The sequence below is a fragment of the Ptychodera flava genome, chromosome 19 (genome assembly GCF_041260155.1).
Source record: "Ptychodera flava strain L36383 chromosome 19, AS_Pfla_20210202, whole genome shotgun sequence".
Classification (NCBI taxonomy): domain Eukaryota; kingdom Metazoa; phylum Hemichordata; class Enteropneusta; family Ptychoderidae; genus Ptychodera; species Ptychodera flava.
The window spans coordinates 12,557,446-12,581,149 of record NC_091946.1 but is presented as its reverse complement, the minus strand read 5'-3'; the positions used below and the strand labels follow the sequence as shown (position 1 = coordinate 12,581,149).

The 23,704-nt window shown below is 38.3% G+C and overlaps 2 protein-coding genes and 2 non-coding genes across 4 annotated transcripts in view; 3 read left to right on the top strand and 1 right to left on the bottom strand.

Moving 5' to 3' along the window:
• Nucleotides 1–9,283, top strand: part of LOC139118616 (alpha-1,2-mannosyltransferase ALG9-like) — a 513,500-nt gene extending 504,217 nt beyond the window's left edge. Inside the window, exon 17 of the mRNA XM_070682030.1 lies at nucleotides 8,441–9,283. The gene's annotated coding sequence lies outside the window, so the exon portion shown is untranslated. The remainder of the gene's footprint in view (nucleotides 1–8,440) is intronic.
• A 1,706-nt stretch (nucleotides 9,284–10,989) lies between these two features.
• Nucleotides 10,990–23,704, bottom strand: part of LOC139118983 (uncharacterized) — a 135,240-nt gene continuing 122,525 nt past the window's right edge. The window contains exons 22-28 of the mRNA XM_070682585.1: nucleotides 22,462–22,528; nucleotides 17,666–17,751; nucleotides 16,741–16,867; nucleotides 16,034–16,075; nucleotides 14,340–14,400; nucleotides 13,310–13,349; nucleotides 10,990–12,619 (exon numbers count right to left, since the gene is read on the bottom strand). Of these exons, the coding sequence (XP_070538686.1) occupies nucleotides 12,412–12,619; nucleotides 13,310–13,349; nucleotides 14,340–14,400; nucleotides 16,034–16,075; nucleotides 16,741–16,867; nucleotides 17,666–17,751; nucleotides 22,462–22,528 (631 nt within the window). The 3' untranslated portion in view covers nucleotides 10,990–12,411. The remainder of the gene's footprint in view (nucleotides 12,620–13,309; nucleotides 13,350–14,339; nucleotides 14,401–16,033; nucleotides 16,076–16,740; nucleotides 16,868–17,665; nucleotides 17,752–22,461; nucleotides 22,529–23,704) is intronic.
• On the top strand, nucleotides 18,260–18,333 carry Trnai-aau (transfer RNA isoleucine (anticodon AAU)). Its single transcript has one exon. It is a non-coding gene; the product is annotated as a tRNA-Ile (tRNA).
• Trnai-aau (transfer RNA isoleucine (anticodon AAU)) lies at nucleotides 19,542–19,615 on the top strand. Its single transcript has one exon. It is a non-coding gene; the product is annotated as a tRNA-Ile (tRNA).

The window sequence follows — 23,704 nt, the reverse complement described above, 5'->3', positions numbered from 1 at the left end:
AAATAACACGTCAACCAGTGATACCACACAAAGTTTATGCCAGATGACTCAGAACAAATAACAGAGAAATATATAAACCTTATAACTGAAAATTACGACACAAAACATGTAGTAAAAAACAATACGAACACTACCTTGACACAGTAGAACTAAATTAGACATCCTGGCATCCCTAGTGAAGGAATAACTTCAAGTGGGACAACATAGGAATAAAGACAATCTATCGATTATTCCACACAATTTATCCAGTGAAGACGACTTTGAGGAGATTGATTAAGAAAGTACGGCAATTTCGAAAAAACGGCGTTAAAGTGGCACTCACACTTGGTAACATTTTTAAAGCACATTTTTTTAATGCCAACGGTCGATATTTGACGAGGCAACTGCGCACGGATCGCGAGATATCGATAAAAACATGTCTTCAAAAAAGTAAAAGTTTGAATTCCGGTGGCCCACCTAAATTCAGCTTCCGAACATCGAACGTTCGGCACTGGGGCCTTTGTCAACTAAGCTATGGAGTACGAGTCTACGCTGACGCTGCTGTATGACAGTACCACTGGCGTCGGTGATCGGTCATGGCCTGTGGGAGAAAGCTGAGTCTTACTGACTTAACATATAAACGAAAAACAATTTTTGCTGATTCCACCAGAATTGGCAAATGATTCCACCAGAATTGGCAAAGGTGACTAGCACAGATACGTGCGGTTGATACATAGCGGCCGCCGCGTGATATGCATAGACGCATGCCACGCGCGCATACCACGCGCGCGGCGTACTGTGTGGCAGACGACAAAATGTAGTCATCGGAGGCGGCTAATATTTGACATGTAAAAACTGACGTTTATGTGGTATTGGTTAAAAATATAATACAACCGATTTAGAATAATGAAAACAACAGAAACTAAACTTACCTAAGGTTAAGGCATAATGCTGTATATAAAGTCTTTGCAGTGGGAAGAAAATTTATTGTAAACTCCCTAGAATAGGGCCGTTCACAGTTTACGTCACTGTTCTCTCATTAATATGCACAAATAAATATTTGTCCGCATTTTTAGATTACGCTTTTGAAAATTACGCATGCAAAAACGACGAAAATACATCTCAGTGGGCGACTGCTAGTGTAACAATGAATGTTAAAAGGCATATTTACGACTAGGAGTACAAGCTGCAAAAACGGCCATGTATGCAACATTGATAAAATTTGTCCGCATTTCAAGCTGCTTGTCTGATGTCGCGCGCGTACAGCTATATTTAGTAACAAACCTGTAACCGTGAACAGCGCTATATCGTCAATCAGCACAACGATCGTAAAACTTCGGGATGTGAAAAATACGCTCGGGAAATGACATGTTTTTATCGATATCTTGCGATCCGCGCGCAGTCGCCCAAGTCAAATATCGACCGTTGGCATTAAAAAAATGTGTTTTAAGAATGTTACAAAGTGGGAGTGCCTCTTTAAAGGATCGTAGTGTTATATAGTCTTCCCCACTCTGGAGTAGAGACTGCACTGACACTCAGATTACATCTGTGCCTAGCCATGGCCAGTCAGTTCTGTACACAAAACAGGGAAACGTAAAATACACTTTCTAAACACGCTAAACGCAAACAATTATTATATATAATCCCATGGTATTTTTCTCTGTTTGACGTCATCGTATACGAGTGTTTTTCGCGGAGCCGTACAACTTCGAGCCGAAGGCGAGAAGTTGTGCGGCTCCGCGAAAAACACTCGTATACGATGACGTCAAACAGAGAAAAATACCATGGGATTATATATTTATCACATGAACAGTCTTCTTATTTTTCTTTTGACGTAGATGGATCAAAATTATCGTAACAAATTGCATGAATTTCGTCGCGATTTGTGTTTACTTACGCGGATTACTTTCATTTAAAGAGTAAAGCGGCCCGTCACCCAGGAGATACTTTCATTCATAAATCCCATCAAGCTGAAATTTGCTACATGAAATAGTATCTCCACCAACCAGACATACGGATTCGGTCACATGAACCTGTCAATCATTGTCTCGCGCTGTACCGATGCCAAGGCAAGTCGGCCATCGGTACGGTCGACATAACTTTCATCGTGCTAGCGACGGATAGCCACAGTATTCAGAGTTATTCAGAATATTTACAAATAGATTTATGAAGTAAATTCAACGACACGATCGAAACAGTAATTCTCATTCTCAGAGATTCCGTGGCTTTTCAAAATATCACACAAGTTTACGACCGTGGCGAGCGCGAAAGATTCCGTTCGATGACACACAGAGTGTACCTCATTGCATGTTTGCGCCCACAACACTGCCGTCACCGGTCTCTGCCATGCCGGTGTCAACTCGTTAATCCCGATCTCGGTCGTCAATGTTTTCGTCTTAAGGATTTTAATGTTTGCAGTGACATATATCTCACCCGTAGATACATCCTAATTTTACTTGACGGAAACTCTGTTTTGAGTGTTGTCTGAGTCAACTTTCGAAGTACATCGGATTCCACAGCGCTGCAATGCATAAGCTTATATAGCCTACAGCTCAACAGTTGATGTCTTCCCTAGCGCTACAACCTTACGCCGCTACAGGTTTGATTCCGAGCAAGAATTTACGGAATTTTTTGTATGATGAAGGAAATTTATCGTTGTTAGTCGAATGACTTTATGCTTGTGCCTGTATGTCGCTTTCCCGAAGATTATACTGTACTCCTTCATTCAGTTGAACTTCCGTTGAGGTGAAGATTTTAGGTTTATCGCCAACCGGGATCGCCAGGTACGACGTCCACATTGAGCCTTACGAGGCGACTCGACTGGATCGGCGGTATCCCCATTCGATTCTCGGGAACAGCTATAGTTTTAGCGACTCGAAATTTCGCTGGACATGCCTTCTATGTTTCCATGTGTGAATTTATCGGGTCATCTTTTTGAAAAAGTGTCTTGAGAGCATGGCACATGGCATCGATCACGACAAATCGGTCTATGTTCACGTCGCGACCCGCATGAAGGGTACCATGCAAGAAAAAAGTTCCGGTTGATGACGTACAACAGGGGTAATTCGGATTTCTTATCCGTCCTGTTCTACGTCACACAGGTGGGAATTCGGGCCAGTTCATGTGATAAAGAAATGAATAATGTGTGGAGTTGCTTTCCTTATTACATCTATCAATGTTTATGGGCTAATTCCTCAATTGCATCGACAAAATAGGTTTATTACATTTATGGTTGACAAGTATTACATTTATGGGTGATTTTTTTATTACATTTATGGTTAACATTTATTACATTTGTGGTTGGTGTTTTTATTACATTTATGGTTGATTTTTGTTACATTTATGGGCGATATTACATTTATGGGTGCATTTTATTACAATTGTGGTTGATATTACATTGTGGAGATTATTACATTTGTGGAGGTTACAGTTCCTCTCTGGGTGAATTTTCGAAATTCATGACAGTCACCTCCTTATGAGTCTATGTTGACTCGTTTTCAAAAAAAAACTAAGCGTCGTTATTTTATGGAAGAAAATAGTGAGTACCTACATGCATTTTATGTTTAGAGTTATTGTTCACAGGCTTCAATGCAACAAATAAAGATACAAATCAAATAATTTAAATTTACTGAAAATCTACGAGAAATGTACTCCCTGGAGACCTGACCAGAAGGTTTAAGCTTATATAGTCTTCCGTACCGTATATTACTGTGTCACGATATTTTGTCATATATACGCATCTTGAAATGTTATTGGTTTGCGTCATCATGACGTCTTACCTCCCTTTACTAACAGTCCATGTTATTTACTATGTAATCTTGTTTGTGCAATGTTATCTTATTGATATCATGTCGATAACAAGCAGTGTAAAGTTAGCTGTTTACTGAATAAACGCAGATATGACGTCACGTGTTGATCTTACCAATGCTATGTGGACATCAATTGACGGAAAATACTAGGAATTTGATATGGCGCAGCCACGATGACACGCGTATAGTTACTGCCTTTGAAGGACGCCGTGATGTTTGTCGACAGGGTTGCATAGGACCTGTTCGCTGTTTCGGTTCCTAAAAAAGTCATCGAAACGGCGGATAAAATATCGGGCAATCAACAGCTTCAACGCGAGTTTGCTATCGGTAGAACTTGACCGACTGACTTTCATCAGAAATTTACTGTCTTTATTGCGATCAGATGCTACTATATATAGATCTGCAATTACGAATCACATTATCGAAGGTCAATCTTAAGTAAAGTTAATATCATTGTATTTTCCTATCTCTAGACCACCGGAAACTCTGACTGAATAATAGTAAACAACTTTATAAAAAATAGAAAAAAATAAAAAAATAGAAAACGGTCAAAACGGGAAAAAAGGCGAAATAAACAAAAACTAACAAGTAAACAAAAACTAACAAGTAAACAAGCAAATAAACGACCAAGAGATCAATTGTGAGACTTCCATGAAACAGACAAGATTCACCTTGCTATGGCATGGTCTTCCTCTCTAGATTCGCCTTGCTATGGGTATGGGACCATGCAATAGCAACGAGAAACCAGTCGTGAGGACCATGCCATAGCAATGTGAATCAAGTCTGTTTCATGGATGTCTCACAATAGATCCGTCAGTTGTTTTTTCTGCTTGTTTACTTATTTATTTTGTTGACTTGTTTGTTTTCATTTATTTTGTCGATGTTTCCCTTTTGACCGTTTTTTTCCTATTTTTTCCTATTTTTTATTTACATGGTTTACTGTTATTCAGTCAGAGTTCCCTGTGTCTAGACTACGTACGAAGTTGAAAATTTGACGAGTTGACTTAGAAGGGGGTGGTTTTGTTCATACCAGAACGCTTTATCATCTACGTAAAACGCTTACTCATCTATTTGGGTTTCGCTCGGTACATTGTTAATGAATCATTCAAAATTAAAGTTAGACGCAAGGGTTATCGAACATGACGTTTTACCGGTGTTTGTTCTGCAACCTGCTGTATAGATGCACTGTGGAACCATTATACAACAATTAAATTTTAATCGTTACAATTACGGTGGAAATTAAACAAACCGAAAATAGGTGAACGGAGTTCAATGACTGTGGAAAAACCATATAATTTTGCAATCCCTTTGTCAATCAATACCTTGTAACCCGTTTAACAGTTTCATTGAAGAAGGTATACTTTCAGTAAGAAACAAATTACTATGCTTCATACATTCTGTTTCAGTTTGGCTGCATCAGAAAACGTTGGAGATGGGCTTGTGAATGATTACTCTTTATCTAACAACCCCTTGCACTGTCAAAGAAATTTCAAATATCAACTTCCACTAACAATAAGGTTGACGCCCCCAACCGTGCTTCCAAAATGACCCGGATGTTCCAACTGTGGGTATTACATACTGTCCATTAATATTCACCAAGTTCACATCAATGCTTGACATTATATTGTAAGTTTATTTTTCCTATCCATACAATAGTAAATGTAAGCCAGCCGTGACAGTAGGCAGTGTAAACCACTCAAAACAGATAATATTAGTCATGCAGAGTTTCGCATACTAAAATATCCATCTTTCAAACACATACAGTGTTTCTGTATTTGTATTTTATATTTTATGTTTTCTGTATTATCCATATCCACTCTCCCTTGTTTCCAGTGTTGTTGCTAAGAGACGTATTCCCATCCTTGTCACCCGATCTCTTCTTCCACTATGTCCGAAGGTCATCAGGCGCTTCCAACGGCAGCAGTGATGAAGCATATCTTTTGTTAAAAGATTATTTACCGACAGTTAACTTTAGGAATTATATTCACAATTAAAAATTACATCTACGTGACACACACGATGATGTCTTCAGCTTCATTTCATAAGAAGACAATGTTAGGTACTTTCGCCATCTACAGTTTACATTAATTTTGCATTGAACTTTTGCAGATTCAAACCATGCATTCTAATCAAGGTACAAGGTAGAATGCGCCAAGGGGTATTCGAACTCTCAAACTGTTTCAATATTCTTTTAGGCTACCTTTTCAATGGGGGGGGGGGGGGACTCGTTTTGAAGTTTTATAGAGTATTAGTTTTCACCGTCTTAGTTTTGTTAAAATTGGGAAATTCGTTTTCCCCGTCGAGAAAACACAGAGCTAGCGACCATTTTGAATTTCAAATATCCGTAAATATTGAGTAATTAGTTTCTCTAGGAACAAAATTTACACGGTGGCCCCCAATTTTTTTTTTATTTATGAAAGAGAGTGATTGAAAATTTGCTTTAGGAAAATTTAAGCAGAAATCAAAAATCACGTTGTCATTTTAACTCGTTTTGAAGAAAAGCATTGATATCGATGGAAACAAAATGGACACCTTCCTATTTATTGTTATCAAAATGACTGCACTCCTGTACAGGGGTATTTATTTATTTTTGAACTTGATGACATTACACATGTTTAAAATCAATCCCGGCTCAGGGAGTTTTGTCACGCCGTTCTGTTACGATTTTTTAATCATGTTTATCTGTTATTGGTCTATGTTACTAGGTGTCATATTTTTACCATGTAATCTTCCTTGTTAGTGATGTTATTCAATAACACTGTTTCTCTGACCAGCTCAGTGCTGTCATGCAATGACAACGCTCTTGTTGTTATCAATAATCGTTTACTGAATGAGCAGAGCTATGACGTCACTGTAGTCTTATCAGTACAGTGTGGAGGCGTAACGGAAAATACTGGACACCCACTTGCAAATGGTGTCGGCAGTGCGTATACATGGTGACTGCCTCGACAGGCCCCGTGATACACATTTGTCAGTCTGGGTCAAAGGTCAGAGGAGACTTCACTGATCATTAACCGACATATTCTCATTTAAGGATGTACCATGTTCCGATTTCTGAAATGAGGGACCATCTCCACAACTGTCAACACTTCAGCGCTATCATTACTATTACGGTATCTTATATTTTGAACGTAAACACAGGACTTGCTCGGACTAAGTTTGAAATTAATCCTCGAATATAGAAACTCAACATTTATCAAACCTTTAATGTATTTCAGTTAAAACGCTGAAAATTCTGATTTAGGCGTCAGAACTTTCATTGTTTCACTCTATACTGCGAATAGATAATAAGACAAATTTCAGAGAAATTTTTTTGTTTTGCGCATCAAAAGCTATATTACCATCATTGACTAATGTGCACGGTCATTACAGAATTAAATGATAACCAGAATGAGCTAAACCCCAAGTCTATATATATTTATGAAATTTGTTTACGGCCGATAAAATGCTTTTGTTGACAAGCAATGTATGTACAAGCGCACCTTTTAAATCGCTGTTACTTTTTAAATTGTATCTGGAACAGTAAACCTTGATCTTTTGGCAGGTCTTCTACAAAAATAATTTCATTTTCAATTATTTATTATAGAATATTCTTGTTCGAGCGCAATTGTGTAAATTGTTTCAATCTTCAACAACGTAAACAATACACAAATTAATTCACGGATGACTTTACACTCTTCGACAGCGTTTTGACGGGGAAGATTTTCATCAGCTTTGATCTCTAAACAAAGTGATTATACTGAACACAACTTTTAAATTAGAAAAAAGATTTAAATCACATAAACAGTCAAATAAACAGGCACTAATGCCTGAATCTAGGATTGAGGACGTCGACTAAGTGCCAATTTAATTTGGAACCTATCAAGAATTAACGCCGAAATTCGTCGAAGTACAAGCATTTTAGGTCCAAATAAGAGGATCTAGTATTCGCTAGACAGTATTAGCAGAAGAGTGCAGTGTCACAGTCATGGTACTAACAATATGCAGCAAACGATGTGTAACTTCATCGTAAGGTGAAAGACGTCTGCTTACGGTTTGACTATGATACCTGACCAAGATAATCACGCATAGCTTTGAGTATTTTCTGGCTAATATAGCGTGCAGCCAAACTCTTTTATATCTCCCTAGTTTATTGAATGCATGAAGTATATGTCACTGTTAAACTGACAAACGGTTCGCTGTAGCATCTAGTTAAACCACAGTCGGTCCCTCCACAAAATGGTTTTAAACAAGCCGACAGCCTCTGGCAGAATAACAGAGCTCGTTAAGGTCAAAGGTCAGAGGTAATCATCGATCTGTGTGGAAATCAATGAGCGCACTGTTCTATCTATCTGGTTCTTCAAAAACAGAACACCATTTTCTTCAGCCACCGGCAATATGTGAAGATTATTATTCAGTGTTGGTGTTTCTATATCAGCGATTGTTGACGACTCAACCACCTGTTTGATTGATAAAGCCGGGTTTTTTTTCAGCCTAGGCCAATAAATGGAGTGCAAAATTGTCAATGTAGAATACGAGAGACAAGGGGAGAACTGTATAGTAATATGATTTCTAGGCGGTTGGAAGGCGTGGGTATGGCAGCATATTTCTGTCACTTTGATAGCAATGTTTTCTGTTGTCAGTCCCGTATTACATTATTTTTCCAAATGCAGCAATAAGGCCAGGAAGAAAAAATAAATTGTTCATCGGAATCGCCGCTTCTACTTTGGCATATTTGGAAATTTTTTTTTTTTTTGATCGCGGCAAATTCTTACTTCCGCATTACAAATATGTTTAGTACTGCCGCTGGTGGCGCCCTACACTTTGTCGGGTTTTCGCGGGCACGGGATTTTTAATGAGACTTCCTACGTGTTTGTACGGACTTAGTTGACTGCCAACACGTTGTTGTGACGTCTGAATTTGGCGAATCACGACGCAAAGTGGGTCGATTTGGTTAGGTTAGTACATGTCACATCATGAGTATTAATTTGATCGCCAACATTCGACGTGATGGCCAACAGTTAGTTCTAAAGACGCTATTCAGTGTTTGTCCTGATATTACGTTCGGCGATTTGTTCAACAAGATCGTGACAGCAGATGGACGGTGCATCCGATTGAATGAAAATTGCATCGAAAGTATAAAAAATTACGGCAATGACAAAACACATGGTTGCGTCGATGTTAAAGTACGATCTGAATGATGACTATATAACTTCACTCCGATCACAGTACAGTGTTGTTAGACCATTGTGTAAACTGTGTAGAGACAGTGCAGACAGTGGTAAAGAGGTCAAAACATGGGGCCAAAGTGAAATGAAAAAACTCAGATGCTAGGTCCCACCAGGACAATATTAAAGGACAATACTGAATTGTTGGATTTCAGTGATTTGCTGTACATTTCAGTTTTATTCTGAGAGAATGTTGAAATATTCAGAATATGTTGTGCAAACACTAACTGTGAATGTAATGGCCTATGTTATTGTTGGGAAATATAGTCTTGAATTCAGTTACCAGTATCAGTGTTTCTTGTCTGAGATATTTCTGGTAAAAAGGGAAACAATTATCTTGCCTTTTCTGCATCTGTGCAAATGCCAGAGAACCGCGTTTACCTTCGGCCTAAAAAAAAATAAAAAAAAAAATTTTCGCTCGCCGCTCCTGGACCTTGGTCCAAAAAATCCGATGAACAAGATTTTTTTTTCTCTGCAGCCATAATACAATTTTTCTCGGTTAATTCTGTCAGTTGGAATTTTTTCTGAGGCCGTTACAGGATTGTTCTTTTTCCCCTTCAACCATCTACATTCCCCCAAATAATCCTCTACCCCCTCGAAATTCGAAATCGAATGCTTCAAGAAACTCATATCCGGTGCAATTAGGGGAGCAATGGTGTCACTCTGGCCATAGGCTGCTGTAATCGTTCTTTTTGCAGAAAACAAGACTCGAATATTTACTGTGTAAGCTTGTAAGCTGAGAAGTGAAACTGTAGGTAGAATAGCACAATATGTATTGTATTCTCTTGCTCGACTGGAGGGGGCGCTCCAGGACGCCTTCTGCATCGTTAGATAATTTATGGTCTAAGACTTGTAGTTCACGTATTATGCCTATCGTTAAGTTGATAGATCAGAGCTGTTACTGTTAATTGTCGACCTAATTTCCCAACAACTTGGATCTTCAGTAATACAAATAATTGTGTTGTCACAATGCCTTAAAGGGATATGGTCGTCGGAACTGCGCTCAAAGGTCGTATGGGACCCATACGACCCATGGCAACAATGTATCCAAGGCACAATGGTGATTGATGACAGTTAAAATGTCTGTCATAATCTATCATCGTATAATTTAAATGTTGCAACTATAATGATGAGGTGCATCTTGATATCGTGCACGAAATACATTGTTTGTAAACAATAAACTCGCACATGCGCAGTTCCGACGACTATATCCCTTTAAACGGGCAAATGATAAGTTCTATTTTTTGTTCTTTTCAAATGTCCATAGAAATCAAAGTTTTGTTATTGTATTCTGTATAAAAAGTAAAGATATCTTGCGTAGGGACATTCACTCACTCAATCCAGCATGCATCTGTTCAGTTAACGCCTTCAAGTTCAACGTATTGCTCACTAGTACCAGACATTTCCTTTCATTGGCATATTACATATTACAGCTGAGGTTTTGTGATCGGTAGAAATAAGCCACGGAAATGATTTGGATGGGCAGTTAACGATTATGGACTCCTTTCTTTGAAATAGTGTAAAGTGATAGCTATACGCAAAAGCCGATAAAAGAAGATATGTGTTTTGAAAATCTTTACAGCACTATTTTATTTATCATAATTGATAGATCAATGTATTGTTCACCGGACCGTGTGACAGAAGAGGACACGAGATGGCTTGAGTACTTGAGCGTATAACGAACTAGCGTTTTCGTGAACCAGACAAACTTAATCTCTTTTTAAGCCATATCCGTCTGAGACTGTCGGTGAAATCATCTTCTCGTCGGAAAAGGCGCCATATCTTTTCTTGTTTATGCCCATGCTTTTCAAGTACGCTAGTGGCATAGGGATACTCGACCCTTCATGTAAATGAATGCGGCCATCAGTACCGGTCCTTTATTCTGGAAACTTCGAAGGATCGACCATTTCTTTGATGGCTTAAAATTACCCTTCTTCCTAACGGAATGTTCCCAACATCGTAAACACATCGACACGATGCACATTTTTTCCTCGAAAAATTACATTTATTGATAGTTACATCAAAACAATTAATGTTTGGCAAAATCGTTGGCAAGGAAGCTTTTACATCAAAAGTTTACACTGATAAAAAATTAATGGCTAAACATCTACACGGAACATACTGTACAAACGATTAACATTTACTTTCGATGACAGACTAATCCACAGTGACTTATTGACACACGGACATTACTAGCACTGGCTCATACAACTGAGACATTTACACGATAGAGGTATCACACAAAAACGAAAGCACACATGTAGAATTTCATGGGGGCGCTCGTATGATATGAATGTGCAGACACCTTGCTCGAACGTTTGATACCCTCTAATAAATAAAATAACAACTTGTGATTTCAAATATTTGCGCGACAAGAAAGAAATATTTGTAAATCTCAACATTTGTAATATGTATGAAGATAATAAATTGCGCTACTTTTTGAATACAAGGCGACTGAGATATCTGTTCACGTTGTTCACCAGTATTTTGAGTAGTAAAGCCACTCTATGGAGGACTAACAGCTGGACGGCTTTTCAAAGGGTTGTAAATGTGTAGAAAATATTTATGTCGCTAACTGAGTGCTTTTACACCTATACGCTGTGATGACTTTGTGTACACTATACGTGAACTGTACGATATGTGTGGCGGTAAATCTTTCAATGAAAAAAATATCATGGAGTGGTCTGGGCAACGGTGGGCAAGTGTTTCTGATCGTCATGTACAGCTGAACAATTAAACTGTAAGATAGATTGCGGATAGGTTGAAAGGATATGCCTGATTTTCGAAAGGAATGTGTGCATACTTATTCAAGGCCGAAATATTGAATTCTGTCCATACACTGCTATGACATTTATGCATTCATTTATGTTTTACCAATCTGTTTCAAATTCGATATAGGGATTGGCTTGATTTTTCAACCGATCTTTGCTCTGCAAAAGGCATAAAACATACAGCAGAGTAACATGTTTACCATCGATTCCTCGTAAACAGGTCTTCACTATGGGTTTTGGGTGAAACCATGGTGATGAAAGGGTTGAGAATGAAAATAATATCTCTACTTGAGATTGTAATCAAATCGATATCTTACGCAATCAACAAAATTAATTATTCTGGCAAGTGCATATATATATATATATATATATATATATATATATATATATATATATATATATATATATATATATATATATATATATATATATATTTCCATCAAGAATTCGATGGCTCAACTCTCAAATTTATCCGGAATCCATCGTGCATCTTTACCTTGGTTTTCAGAAAATCAGACTTGCAAAGACGAAGTTCTGAAAGGAAGCCAACCAGAAGCAAGTCTGACTAAATGCCCATTCCAACATGAAGTAAGATGTACAACAAATAATTTAAGGCGAGGAAGAGTTGTCATTCACTTCCGTGAATTAAGTTCTGTGCGAAGTTCTGTGCAGTGGGGTGCGTGCGTTGATTAAGCTCCTATCGGTTGAAGGAGTTATCGTCGTTTGGCTGGCAATAGCGCTGCCAGCTCTATCATCCGTGGTACTGTCCGTTTTATCGATGACGTAGGACGATGACGTAGTCCAACACACCACGGGAACACCTAACTCTCCGACCAAGCTTCCTTCCCTATCGCTGTGAACACAAGAGCGTAGCATTGTGAAAATTATCGACGCCTTGTTAGAAATTCAAACCTAAGGTAGAATACACCTCGGAGATAATTGTTCATACACTCATTTTTTTTACAATTCTTTTCTAATCTACCATTTTTGGGGGCTCATTTTACAGCTCTTGAGAAAGAAAAATTGTCACCGTCTTAGTTTTTTGAAAATCGAAAATTTTATTTTCGCCCCACAGACTTAATACGGGATGGCGGTGATTTCGAATGGTAATTTGTTTCTCTAAGCTTGCTTCAAAACTTTGCATAGTGACTCTATTTTTATTTGGTAAGAGAATGGTTGAACGTTTCATTGAGGAAAGGTTTGGGCAAAAGTTTTCGTCTTTCACTTTCGAAGTGCATACTACCTAGTTTTGAGTTCTCGACAAATACAATTAGATGATTAAGCGAATCTGCTTTGATCAGTGAGATAATAATGGGAATTTACGGGGTTTGTATCTTGTGCGTTGCCATCATCGTGTATTCTTTGAATAAGACTAAAACTGGATAGAAACTTTCATTAGAATATGTAAGAGCTACCAAGCTACCCATGCAATCAGTCGGTCGACGACGTCGTATTGTAAAAACTGGCCGACTAAAAACCGTTACTTTAGCGTTCCGATTGAAAGTGTTTAGATTTCGTTTTGTAGACACGTGATCGTACCTACCTGTACGTTTTTTCTCCTCTACACAAATCTTTGCTAGATCCTGCGATGATAATGATGATGATGATGATGATGATGATGATGATGATGATGATGATGATGATGATGATGATGACGACGACGATACAAAAAGAAAAGATCGTGTTAGATAACAATCGAACATACTGCAGTGCGAATAAAATAAACAAAATGCTGGAGTTCGGACTCGTGTCATTACTGAAAAGCGACGTATAATCAATTATTAATGAAGGTCGTTTAAGGATACACAATTTTCTACATATCTAAGTTAAAATAATGATTCAGTAATCTGAAAAATGGTTTGGAACATTTTTAGGAATTAATCCCCATGTTGCACCACATGGAAACAACTTTACACTGCAAGTAGTTCCTTAAAACCACGGCAATTAATGCAACAGGCAATACAGGAGGTAAGCTTCTTTATGTACTAAACATGTTATTATTGAGGTTTCATCTGATGAAGAGAAATCATGGATTGGGATCGAAGTCGTAGATTTACAACTGAAGCTGGGCCGCGCAAGAAACAGGCCCCGTCTCACTGCATGGGATCATCAACCAAACTTCGATTGGCTAAGCCAACTATGTTACTGTGGGCTCCTGAGGGACTGTCTTACAAAGGACGAGTGCATGAAACTAAAACAAAACTACAGGCAAATAAAGATATAATCGAATCGAAATGCCACGCACATAGCTCTGGTTTCCGTACGAGGACGCCGTTCCCGGCACCGAAGACAGCGCCCTCGTGCGAGCAAGAGCGTACTTGATCAGAGAAGGAAGGCGTAGGAAATATAAATGACGCAAATTTTGCAGCGAGATTAAGATAATTAAGAAAGTGAATACTCAGTCGTAATCCATGTTGCACAGCTAAGGAAACGAAATTAAAATATAAAGAATGCGAAACGAGAAATTAGATTTGAGTTTGCATCGAGTATTTGATATTCGTCTTTTAATGTGTATACCGATTTGTAGTCTGGTTTTAGTTTTGTCTGCTTGGTAATCACACTGGTTTCTGTACCGGAAGATGACATGACCGATGACTTCATCTTCTTCTGTTGAATTCGGAACGTCTTCCTTACCTACATCGTGACATGGTGAAAACAAACGGTTAAGGTGGCTTGCACATAACACAGCGTATTTCGCTCAAAATGAATAGATGATGCAAAACAAAATTGACGTTTTTTCTTCATAATATACTCAAGTTTAAATTAAGATATTATATTTCATAAAATAAATATCAAGTTTTGGACTTAAATTGTTATAAATAATGCCAAAAGTGAACTTTTCTACCCTAAATACGCACCCCTTAATCCTAAATATTGCTACCATACTAAACTTTATTTTCCCTGCTTTTTGAAAATATCTAGTATGAAGTTTTTTTACTTTATTTCAAAAGCATACACTGTCATGTTTCAGCTCTATTTTTATTTACTCTACCTATGTATTTGTAAACAAACAAACAAACAAACAAACAAACGATGAGAAAACATCAGAGACCGAGCCCCCAGTGAAGAAATTTCAATGATGGCACTCAGAAGGTACTATTATTCATAACAAATGTCATATTTTATAAGAAATATTGTTCGAAAAACGTTTAAGCGCAACCACCCTAAAGGGAAGGGTCGTCGGCCGTGAACTGCGCCTTCGCGACTTTCTTGTTTACAAAGAATGTCCTAGTATTTCATGCACAATGTCAAGATGCATCACGCCAATGAAGATGCAACATTAAAAAAAAATTACGATTTTCATCATGAAAAACATCTTCATCAGTCGCCAACGTAACTTCGATACAGTTTGAGATACAATTTACATTGATCTTATGGGTCACGAACATGAGCGCTGCAGTTCCGACCATCACCACCACTACCGCGTTTTAATAATCTACTCGTGGACTTGGTAATTAATACAAAAGACTGCACGTGAAGTCACGTGACTATCTTAGCAATTGAAAATCTTTTGATAAATAGTATATGTTATGTCTGTAGACTAGTATTCAAAATCCATTCGTCTGCAGTAGTTCTAAAAACGACTGACAGAGCATTATTCGTCGCTGTGTCACTGATTCGGTTTATCGGATTTACTTTAAAGGTATATTGTCACCTGTTCCAATTTTGCCACAGTTACCATGGAAAGAGAAAATCTAACCAATCACAGATTTTAAGCGGGTGGCCGTCTTTTAAAAATAGCGCCCTCACATGGGCATTTTGGATACCAAGGAACACCCCTTTGACCATATATGGACATATTTAGATTACAGGTGACTGTATACCTTTAATAAACTGTCGATATTTATAACGTCAAAGTATGTAAATTCGTTGCTTTGCGTCCATGCGGGCGTGCTTTTGATTTTTTGTATAAAAAATACGTTTTCTTGCAGTATTTTACATTATTCGAGATATTCTGTGGCAAAACCAAGCCATGACTTTTACATATCGACAAAATACTTCTTTGCAATTGCGGAAGTCACATCTGAACCGTTGAATCATGTGGTGACATAAAACGGTATCCCCTAAAAGGCATTTAGCTACAGGAATGCGCAGTGTGTAGAAAACGGCCAAATAAAGTAAATTGATTTTGTGGTAGAATTTATTTGTGTGCGTTTCTTTTATCACCTACTGACACAAAACAAAGAATTTTACTTTGGCCTAACTTATGATTGATTTGTACCCCCTCTACCACCCACGACACTGCTTGTCTCTGATTAATACTCACCTCATCGTTCATCAAACAATGAAGTAAAAATATGAAAACGCCCTGAAAAATAATAACACTGACTGTTATACAGATAAAACAATACAAACAAGTCTATCATCGATAGATCGCTGCCAGCATGAATGCAATATTTTCTTTCCTAGATGCTGTCTTGAGCAGTCATGCACGAGTGTTGATGCAGTGTCTGTGAAATTGTGACCATCGGAAACAATTTCGCTTATTAACTGAATAAACTGATACAGAATGTACACTATACGAATGCACACGTTGCAAATACGATATATTGTTGCTTTCATTAGCAGATCTGGCGCAGCAGAATTTTTAAACGCCTCCCTCCCCTACCTCCTACCTCCCCATATCTCTCTCTCTCTCTCTCTCTCTCTCTCTCTCTCTCTCTCTCTCTCTCTCTCTCTCTCTCTCTCTCTCTACCCCCCTCTCTCTCCCTCTCTCCACGTATTGCATATCCGAAACTAAAATCACTTCAATCGTGATATTGGACACAAGGTCAAAAATTTCCAAAACTATAGTAAAATATGAAAGAATCATCAATCAGCGATGTTATGGGCCAAACAAACTTCGGTTTACATTCATGTCCTGTTAATTTTTGAACATAAATTGACGGTTTCGAGATAAATCGTCAGCAACGTCTCTTAACTTACCCTATAGCACCTGAGAAAATGAAATTAAATGGGGTAATGTATCTTTACCTGCAGCGAGTTGAAGATGACGAACAGGTAGTTGAAAAGAAGGGATGGGTCATAGGAGGAAAGTAACCCAAACAGCCAAGTCATGCCGAGCAGCGGTTGTAACATCAATACCGCCCTAAGACCAGCTCTGTTGTAAATGAAATTTGTCAAGGATGACGGTTTCAAGTTTACTTGATTTTTTATAGAACGCGCATATGATCTATAATGCCAAAATTGTACCACAATTTCTCCATGTGTGGAGGGACTGTGATTGTAAAAAGAAATCGGGATACGCGTTCCATGCATCTGCAGTTCATTGAATTAAAAGAATGCAAAATGTGTAGTTCATAAGTTGAGCACAGCAATAATGTCACAAGAATTACAGATGCAATTGTCATACTTGTCAAACATGTGTTAAGTGGTCACTCAAAGGACCAAGAAAGAGTCCACTATATGGAGGTGGCCTTTCTATAGAGGGTGGATGTCGCATTATTGGGGCGTAGGTGGTGTGCTGAGTGGTGGATTTAGGAAAAGGATACCAGTAATGATAAACTTCCTTCAGTTTCTGAAAGAATTGTGATGGAGATGTAAAATTTGTCAAAATGGACTCATTTTTAGCCTTAAGTCTCAGCATTTTATAACAGAGGTTATTCAGATTTATATATGCTGAACATTATACTCAGGTTTTATACCAAGTTGGAGCAAGTCTATATTTATATGTGTTCAAGGGACAAACCACGCATATGTCATCGTTCAGTTCTATTAATCTTACCATACGAACTATCATCACATCGGGCTCATTCTCCATATAATCTTAATATTCTAAAAATCAGTTTTGTGAAGCTATTTTAGGAGATATTTCTACTTTTTTGGAGAAAATTAGTGAAATATTTCTTACATGATAATATTTACTGAAGGGGAAAATAAACAGCAGGTATATACTCACTTCAGACGTTCTTTTTCTGTTTTATCAGCGTTTGCCTTCAGAGTCATGAAGACTCTAATCACCATTATCAATACAAACACGTTTACCTATAAAAAAATTATTACCATTAATTACACGATTAAATAAACAAAAACCTAAAACCGGACAGAAATGTGGGCCCTAGTGTTTTCTTGGGGGAGTGTCCATTCAAGAGGTCAATATTGGTTGTACTGTTTGCCTGAGCATTCTGTCTTAATGTACCTTTTTTATTCGGTGCTCTACATTGTAGATGTCTGCCAAACAACGAAGAAAAATTGTCATTTCTTACTATTAAAATAGCCTATAGATATAGATAGCCAAAAAGTAGAATTAAAAAGCAAGAATTATTCATATATTTAGATCCCATATGATCTCAACGTCTTTCATATAACAGTCCCTTATTTCCATGAAAAGAGAAATGTCTATTGACAGGTGTATAAAGAATATGCAGATTTTAAAAAAAGGGTTGTTGGTATGTTACTTGCTTTCAGGCCAACATCAATTCGCTGTTCAACAATGCTATACGGAAACAATACAATAAGAAGCTCATGACCTTGCATTGATACTCATATAGTCGGCCGGTTAGCTCAGTTGGTTAGAGCGTCGTGCTAATAACGCGAATGTCGCGGGTTCGAACCCCATACTGGCCATTCTTTTTAATATATTAGCAATGTATTGGAATTGACAGACAGCAAGGACAATGTTAGAAATGAGAGAAGGTGGTGATTCGCACAAACTTACGGTAGCTCGCGCCTCGAAAGTGAAAGAGTTAAAATTTTCCTTGACGAATTTTTAATCATTCTCTTTCAAAACCAAGAATAAAAATCGGGGGTCACCGCGCAAATTTTGGTACTAGGGAAACAAATAACTCAAGATTTACCGATATTTAAAATTCAAAATGGCCGCCATCCCTGCGTTAGGTAACTCTATTGAGAAAAGTAAAATTTTCGAATTCCGAAAAACTGAGTCCGTCAAAACTTTTCTTACGCCAAGAGCTTTAAAATGAACCCCAACAAGTGGTATATCAGAAAAGAACTATAAAAGTTTAATAGAGAATCAAAATTTGTGTCCCCGAGGAGCGTTCTAAATATTGATATACCGGCGTTGTACGGCCTCACACTGTAGTGGTGTGGTGAGGTACAGGTGTGGTGGGAGGCCGTACAAGGCGGGGACACACCCCATCCCTGTGATTACGAGCGGTTGAGGTCATACACGTACTGCATCTCCGGGGCGCGGTGCACACCTCCTGACACTCGTTGCCCACTGTAAAAGGCCCTTTGATCTGCAAATTTAAGGTAAGTGCTTCAGCTTCACCCTCGATCAGCTCGATGAACAGAGTATGAGGTAGTAGAGAAACCGTGTGTTGATGAAGAGAGGACAGAGTACACGGCGTGAACGGCGTGCGACCAGCGACTGTACATAGACCTGCGTACCGTATCATGCCGTCGCTCGATCGAGAGCTATTCAGCTCTGGGACTATTCGCCCCATAGACGAGTATACAGAAGCGAGAAATGGGTATTTCTCGCTTCTGTATACTCGTCTATGGGGCGAATAGTCCCAGAGCTGAATAGCTCTCGAGCGACTGTGACCGTATCTTGCCGTTTGCGCTGAAAACGCCGGGCCGCGCGCCGCAGGAACACACAACGCTGTACAGTACACTCTACGGCGAAGGAGGCAGGATGTCACAGGATTGAACAATAAATTAGAACTGCGAAACAGCTTGAATAATAGAATATTTGTAAACACAGCAACAAACACGTTGTGTATCACAGAACATATGAAAAGGGGACAGGTACATAAACTCAACAACATTATAATGTTGTATATAGACAAAAAAATCGCCTCACCATAACAGCTGGCCGGTTAGCTCAGTTGGTTAGAGCGTCGTGCTAATAACGCGAATGTCGCGGGTTCGAGCCCCGTACTGGCCATTCTTTTTTTTCCCCGTCACATTTTTCACTTTAGTGATTGTGATAACCGAGACACTTTCTTTTTTCTCGGTTGACGCTGTTTAAACTTTTTTTGTAGCAGAAGGGGTTCTTTGCCTTTAAAGATACGGTAAAACCAACAGGACTCAACAAGCAACCGTAGGGCAAAGGCCAAAGGAAAAGATTATTTACTACTATTTTTGGTTTCTGTATATTTCTTATGAGTATATAGTGGCTGATGTAGAATTTTATTGGGGACTTTTATTCACATTGGCACAATGATTAAACAAACGATTGACTGAGCTATAAACCACAGTCCGCTCACCAACACTTTGGGAAGACATTTCTCGCCGCACATTTCCAAGGCCGTCATGACATAAGGCCAAAAAAAAAAAATTGTGTGTTTCCTGTAACATGCTCTTCAGAAATAGGGTAGGTAGGTAGGAAAAAAAATTTTTTTTTGGTATTTTTTTTTCTCTGCAAAAAAGAAGGCATCGTCATTGTCAACACAAAAGATTACATACACGAATGCAAAAGACAATTACGCAACATCCAGTATTATACACAACTAGACAGTGACGACACAGAACAAACAGTAAACAAAGTACACGAACTATTAAACAAAATGTACGAGAACAAACACATCGACCATGATACTTATAAGTATCTCGATCCAAAAAACATAAAAATCCGTACCCCGCATTGGTACTTATTGCCTAAAATTCACAAACCGCCGCCTGAAACTCAACGTTTGCAGGGAGACCAATAATTAGTGGCTGCTCCAGTACCACTAACAGAATTTCAGAATTCCTGGATTACTTCATAAAACCACTGGTCCAGCAACAACCGTCAAATATAAAAGACACAACAAACTTCATACAAGAAAAAGAAAAAACAAATTTCCCCCAACATGCATTTCTTGAACACTCGACGTGGTGTCGATGGACACAAACACAATTCACGACGAAGCGATTCGGCTAGTCAGTGAAACATTAAACTCACAAACCTCGCTTCAAACAAATTACGGCATCAAAAAACCACCCACAGAAGACTTAATAGAAATGCTTTCACTAATTCTCAAACACAACAGTTCTGAATTTAACAAGCAATATTTCCGCCAAACCCGCGGCCGCAGCATGGGATCGAATGCCTCGCCAGAGATAGCAGACATTGCTTTTCATGAACTTGAAAAGAAAATAATCGTAACAACCTCAACAACATTCACTTCTGGAAAAGATTCAGAGATGATGTCTTTGCAATCTTTCTGGGAACACAAACCGAACTCACTAACTTCATTCAAAAATCCACACAATGCACCAACGTTTAAGTTTTCATACGAAAACTCAACGCAAGAAATTACATTCCTAGATGTAGTAGTTTTCAAAGGTGCAAGATACCACAAAGAAAATATCCTCGACATCAAAACACATACTAAACCAACAGACACATTCCAATTTCTACATAGAGAATCGTGTCACCCGACAGCAACATTTAATGGCTTTATCAAAGGTGAAATCCTTAGATACGCTCGCTCTTGAAACAACAATGACGACTTTACTAAAAAAGTCGCTTTCTTTAGAAACAAACTACTCAACAGAGAATACAAAAACAATGAAATCACGAATATAACAGAAAATATAAACCACAGTATTCGTAATACACTAACAAACTGTACAAGTACACGTAAAGAAGCAACAAACAAACTCATCTTCAGTACAATATACAGCCCTTACATAAAAACAAAAGATCTTAAGGGAAGTCTTTTGAAACATTTGGCTGAACTGGAGAAGGACTCAACACTAAGGAATCTATTCCAGAATCACCAATCATTGCTTACAAGAGAAACAAAAACCTAAAAGACACACTAGTAAAAACAAAATTTACAGAAGTAAAGAAACAAAAAACAAACAAACCAGACCACCAAACGGACTCACAACGAGACCCAAACATTGATATTCTTGCCTCGCTATTCGAAGAGCAAGACCACTAAAATACATTAAAATAAATTTCACAAACACAAACTAACGAAAGAATCTACATTGCGACTGATGAGAAACCACACTCGGGTTTCGAAACGCAAGCGTCAAAGGGCCACTCATCAACTTTGTAACACCATAGGTCCGGCTGCGTCTCGCCATAAGCTTTCCCCACACAAACAAAACATTACCGTACACACTAATCCAAACTTCCCTACAAATATCCGAGGTGAAACAAACATTTTCATTAACACAAAAAATCGGATAAGAATATAGGAACACATTTTTGAAACGAATTAAACACAAACTCGACACAAAAACATTTTGGATAGTTAGGTGGGGAGCCTCTCACACTTTTTACATTTTTTCTTGAACGTGATCGCATTTCTCACATGTTACGGAAAACATGCTTGCACAAGCAGTCGCTATTGTTGTTTAATGACGTCATGAAATCACCCGTGATTTAAAACTTTTCCCAGCCAATCTCGCGGGATTTGTTTTCAAGGTCCAAAAAAAGTTTAGGGTCGGGGGGTTTGAACTAGGGTAGGTCGGGTTACCGGAAACACACAATTTTTTTTTTTAGGCCTAAGCACACTAATAAGACTAAGTTTAAGGTTAAATGTACTCGCTCTCGTTTGCTGGAAAGACGACAGAAACCTCGACACTTAGGGGCATGTGCAGTATTGTAACAACGTTACGTCCGTAAGTTGTCACTCCTCATGATGATATGCCCACCTTTCATCGAGAGCGTCAGAAACCTTGAGTCCACGAACGTGATTTTGTTCAAACTGCATGAAGTCGTGTCGAGTAAATTACACCTCTCACCACATAAACATCCTAAAAATAGAATGTATACGTGTAATTGCTACTTACCGAGATCACCACTAGTACAGGTGCTAAAAATGCCCATATTAAGCCATGGTCAAGTGACAGCCAACATCTGAAACGTAAGAGACAAATGTTCTTTCGGTTATCGATATTACCGAGTTAAAGACGCAAGATAATTGACAGTTCATTAATTCTCATCTCGCTACATTTAGTCTAATTATAACGGGCAATCTACCCTAACTCGTCACATAACTTAAAGTTCAGGCGATTTTTCTCCTCACACGACCAAAACCCGTTCTGAGCCATGTCGACTTTCAAACAGTTTGTATCTGACCTTCCCGGTAAAGTTTTCCTCACTAACAGAAACAACCAATCAGGTTTTACAACTTTATGATCTATTCGTTGTTTCGATTTTCAGTGACACTGCATCTCGATGATAAACAAACTTTGTGCCTGTGAAAACATTATCAAAAATGGAGCTGTACAAGACATTCCATCATTTAATTATTTATTTATTCATTTATTTATTTATTTATTTATTTATTTATTTATTTATTTATTCCCCAAGAAATTCCCTTAAGAAATTATGCATGTAATATTGCAAAGACCTTCCAGTTTGACATCTCCATTTAGGCAAATAGTCAGAAGTAAGGTAAAAAGTGCACGACAACTCACGTTCCATTAATAAATAAACACATAAATAATAAAGAATTAGCTCACTAGCTTACCATAAAAACCGAATAATCAAAAGACATGAATGAGAAAAAGCACGATTGGAGACAATCCCAAGGCAATAACGAAGACATCCAGATGGCCGAAGTCTGAATGCTTCGTCGCTCGTTTAAAGGGAAACGGTCGTCGGAACTGCACCTGTGACGAGTATCTTGTTTACAAACAATGCATTTCGTGCACGATATCTAGATGCACCTCGTCATCACAGCTGCAACATTTAATTTATACGATGTAGATTATGACAGACATGTTTTAACTTTCATCAATCACCATCGTACCTTGGATACAGTGTTGCCATTGGTCGTACGCGTCCCAAACGACCTTTGAGCAGTTCCGACGACTGTATCTCTTTAAAGCTCAGACAACTACAGTTGTCTGAGATAAAAGGGATATAGTGTTTGAACTTGAATGTTATGGTTCGGTGTTTGTACCTATCAACTATAAACAGATTTCTAGTGCTTTTTACAATCATATAGACTTGCTCTAAGTCCATGGACATATAAATATCAAACCATAATAAACTAAAGAAATAAATTTCAGCAGACTCTCGCGTTAG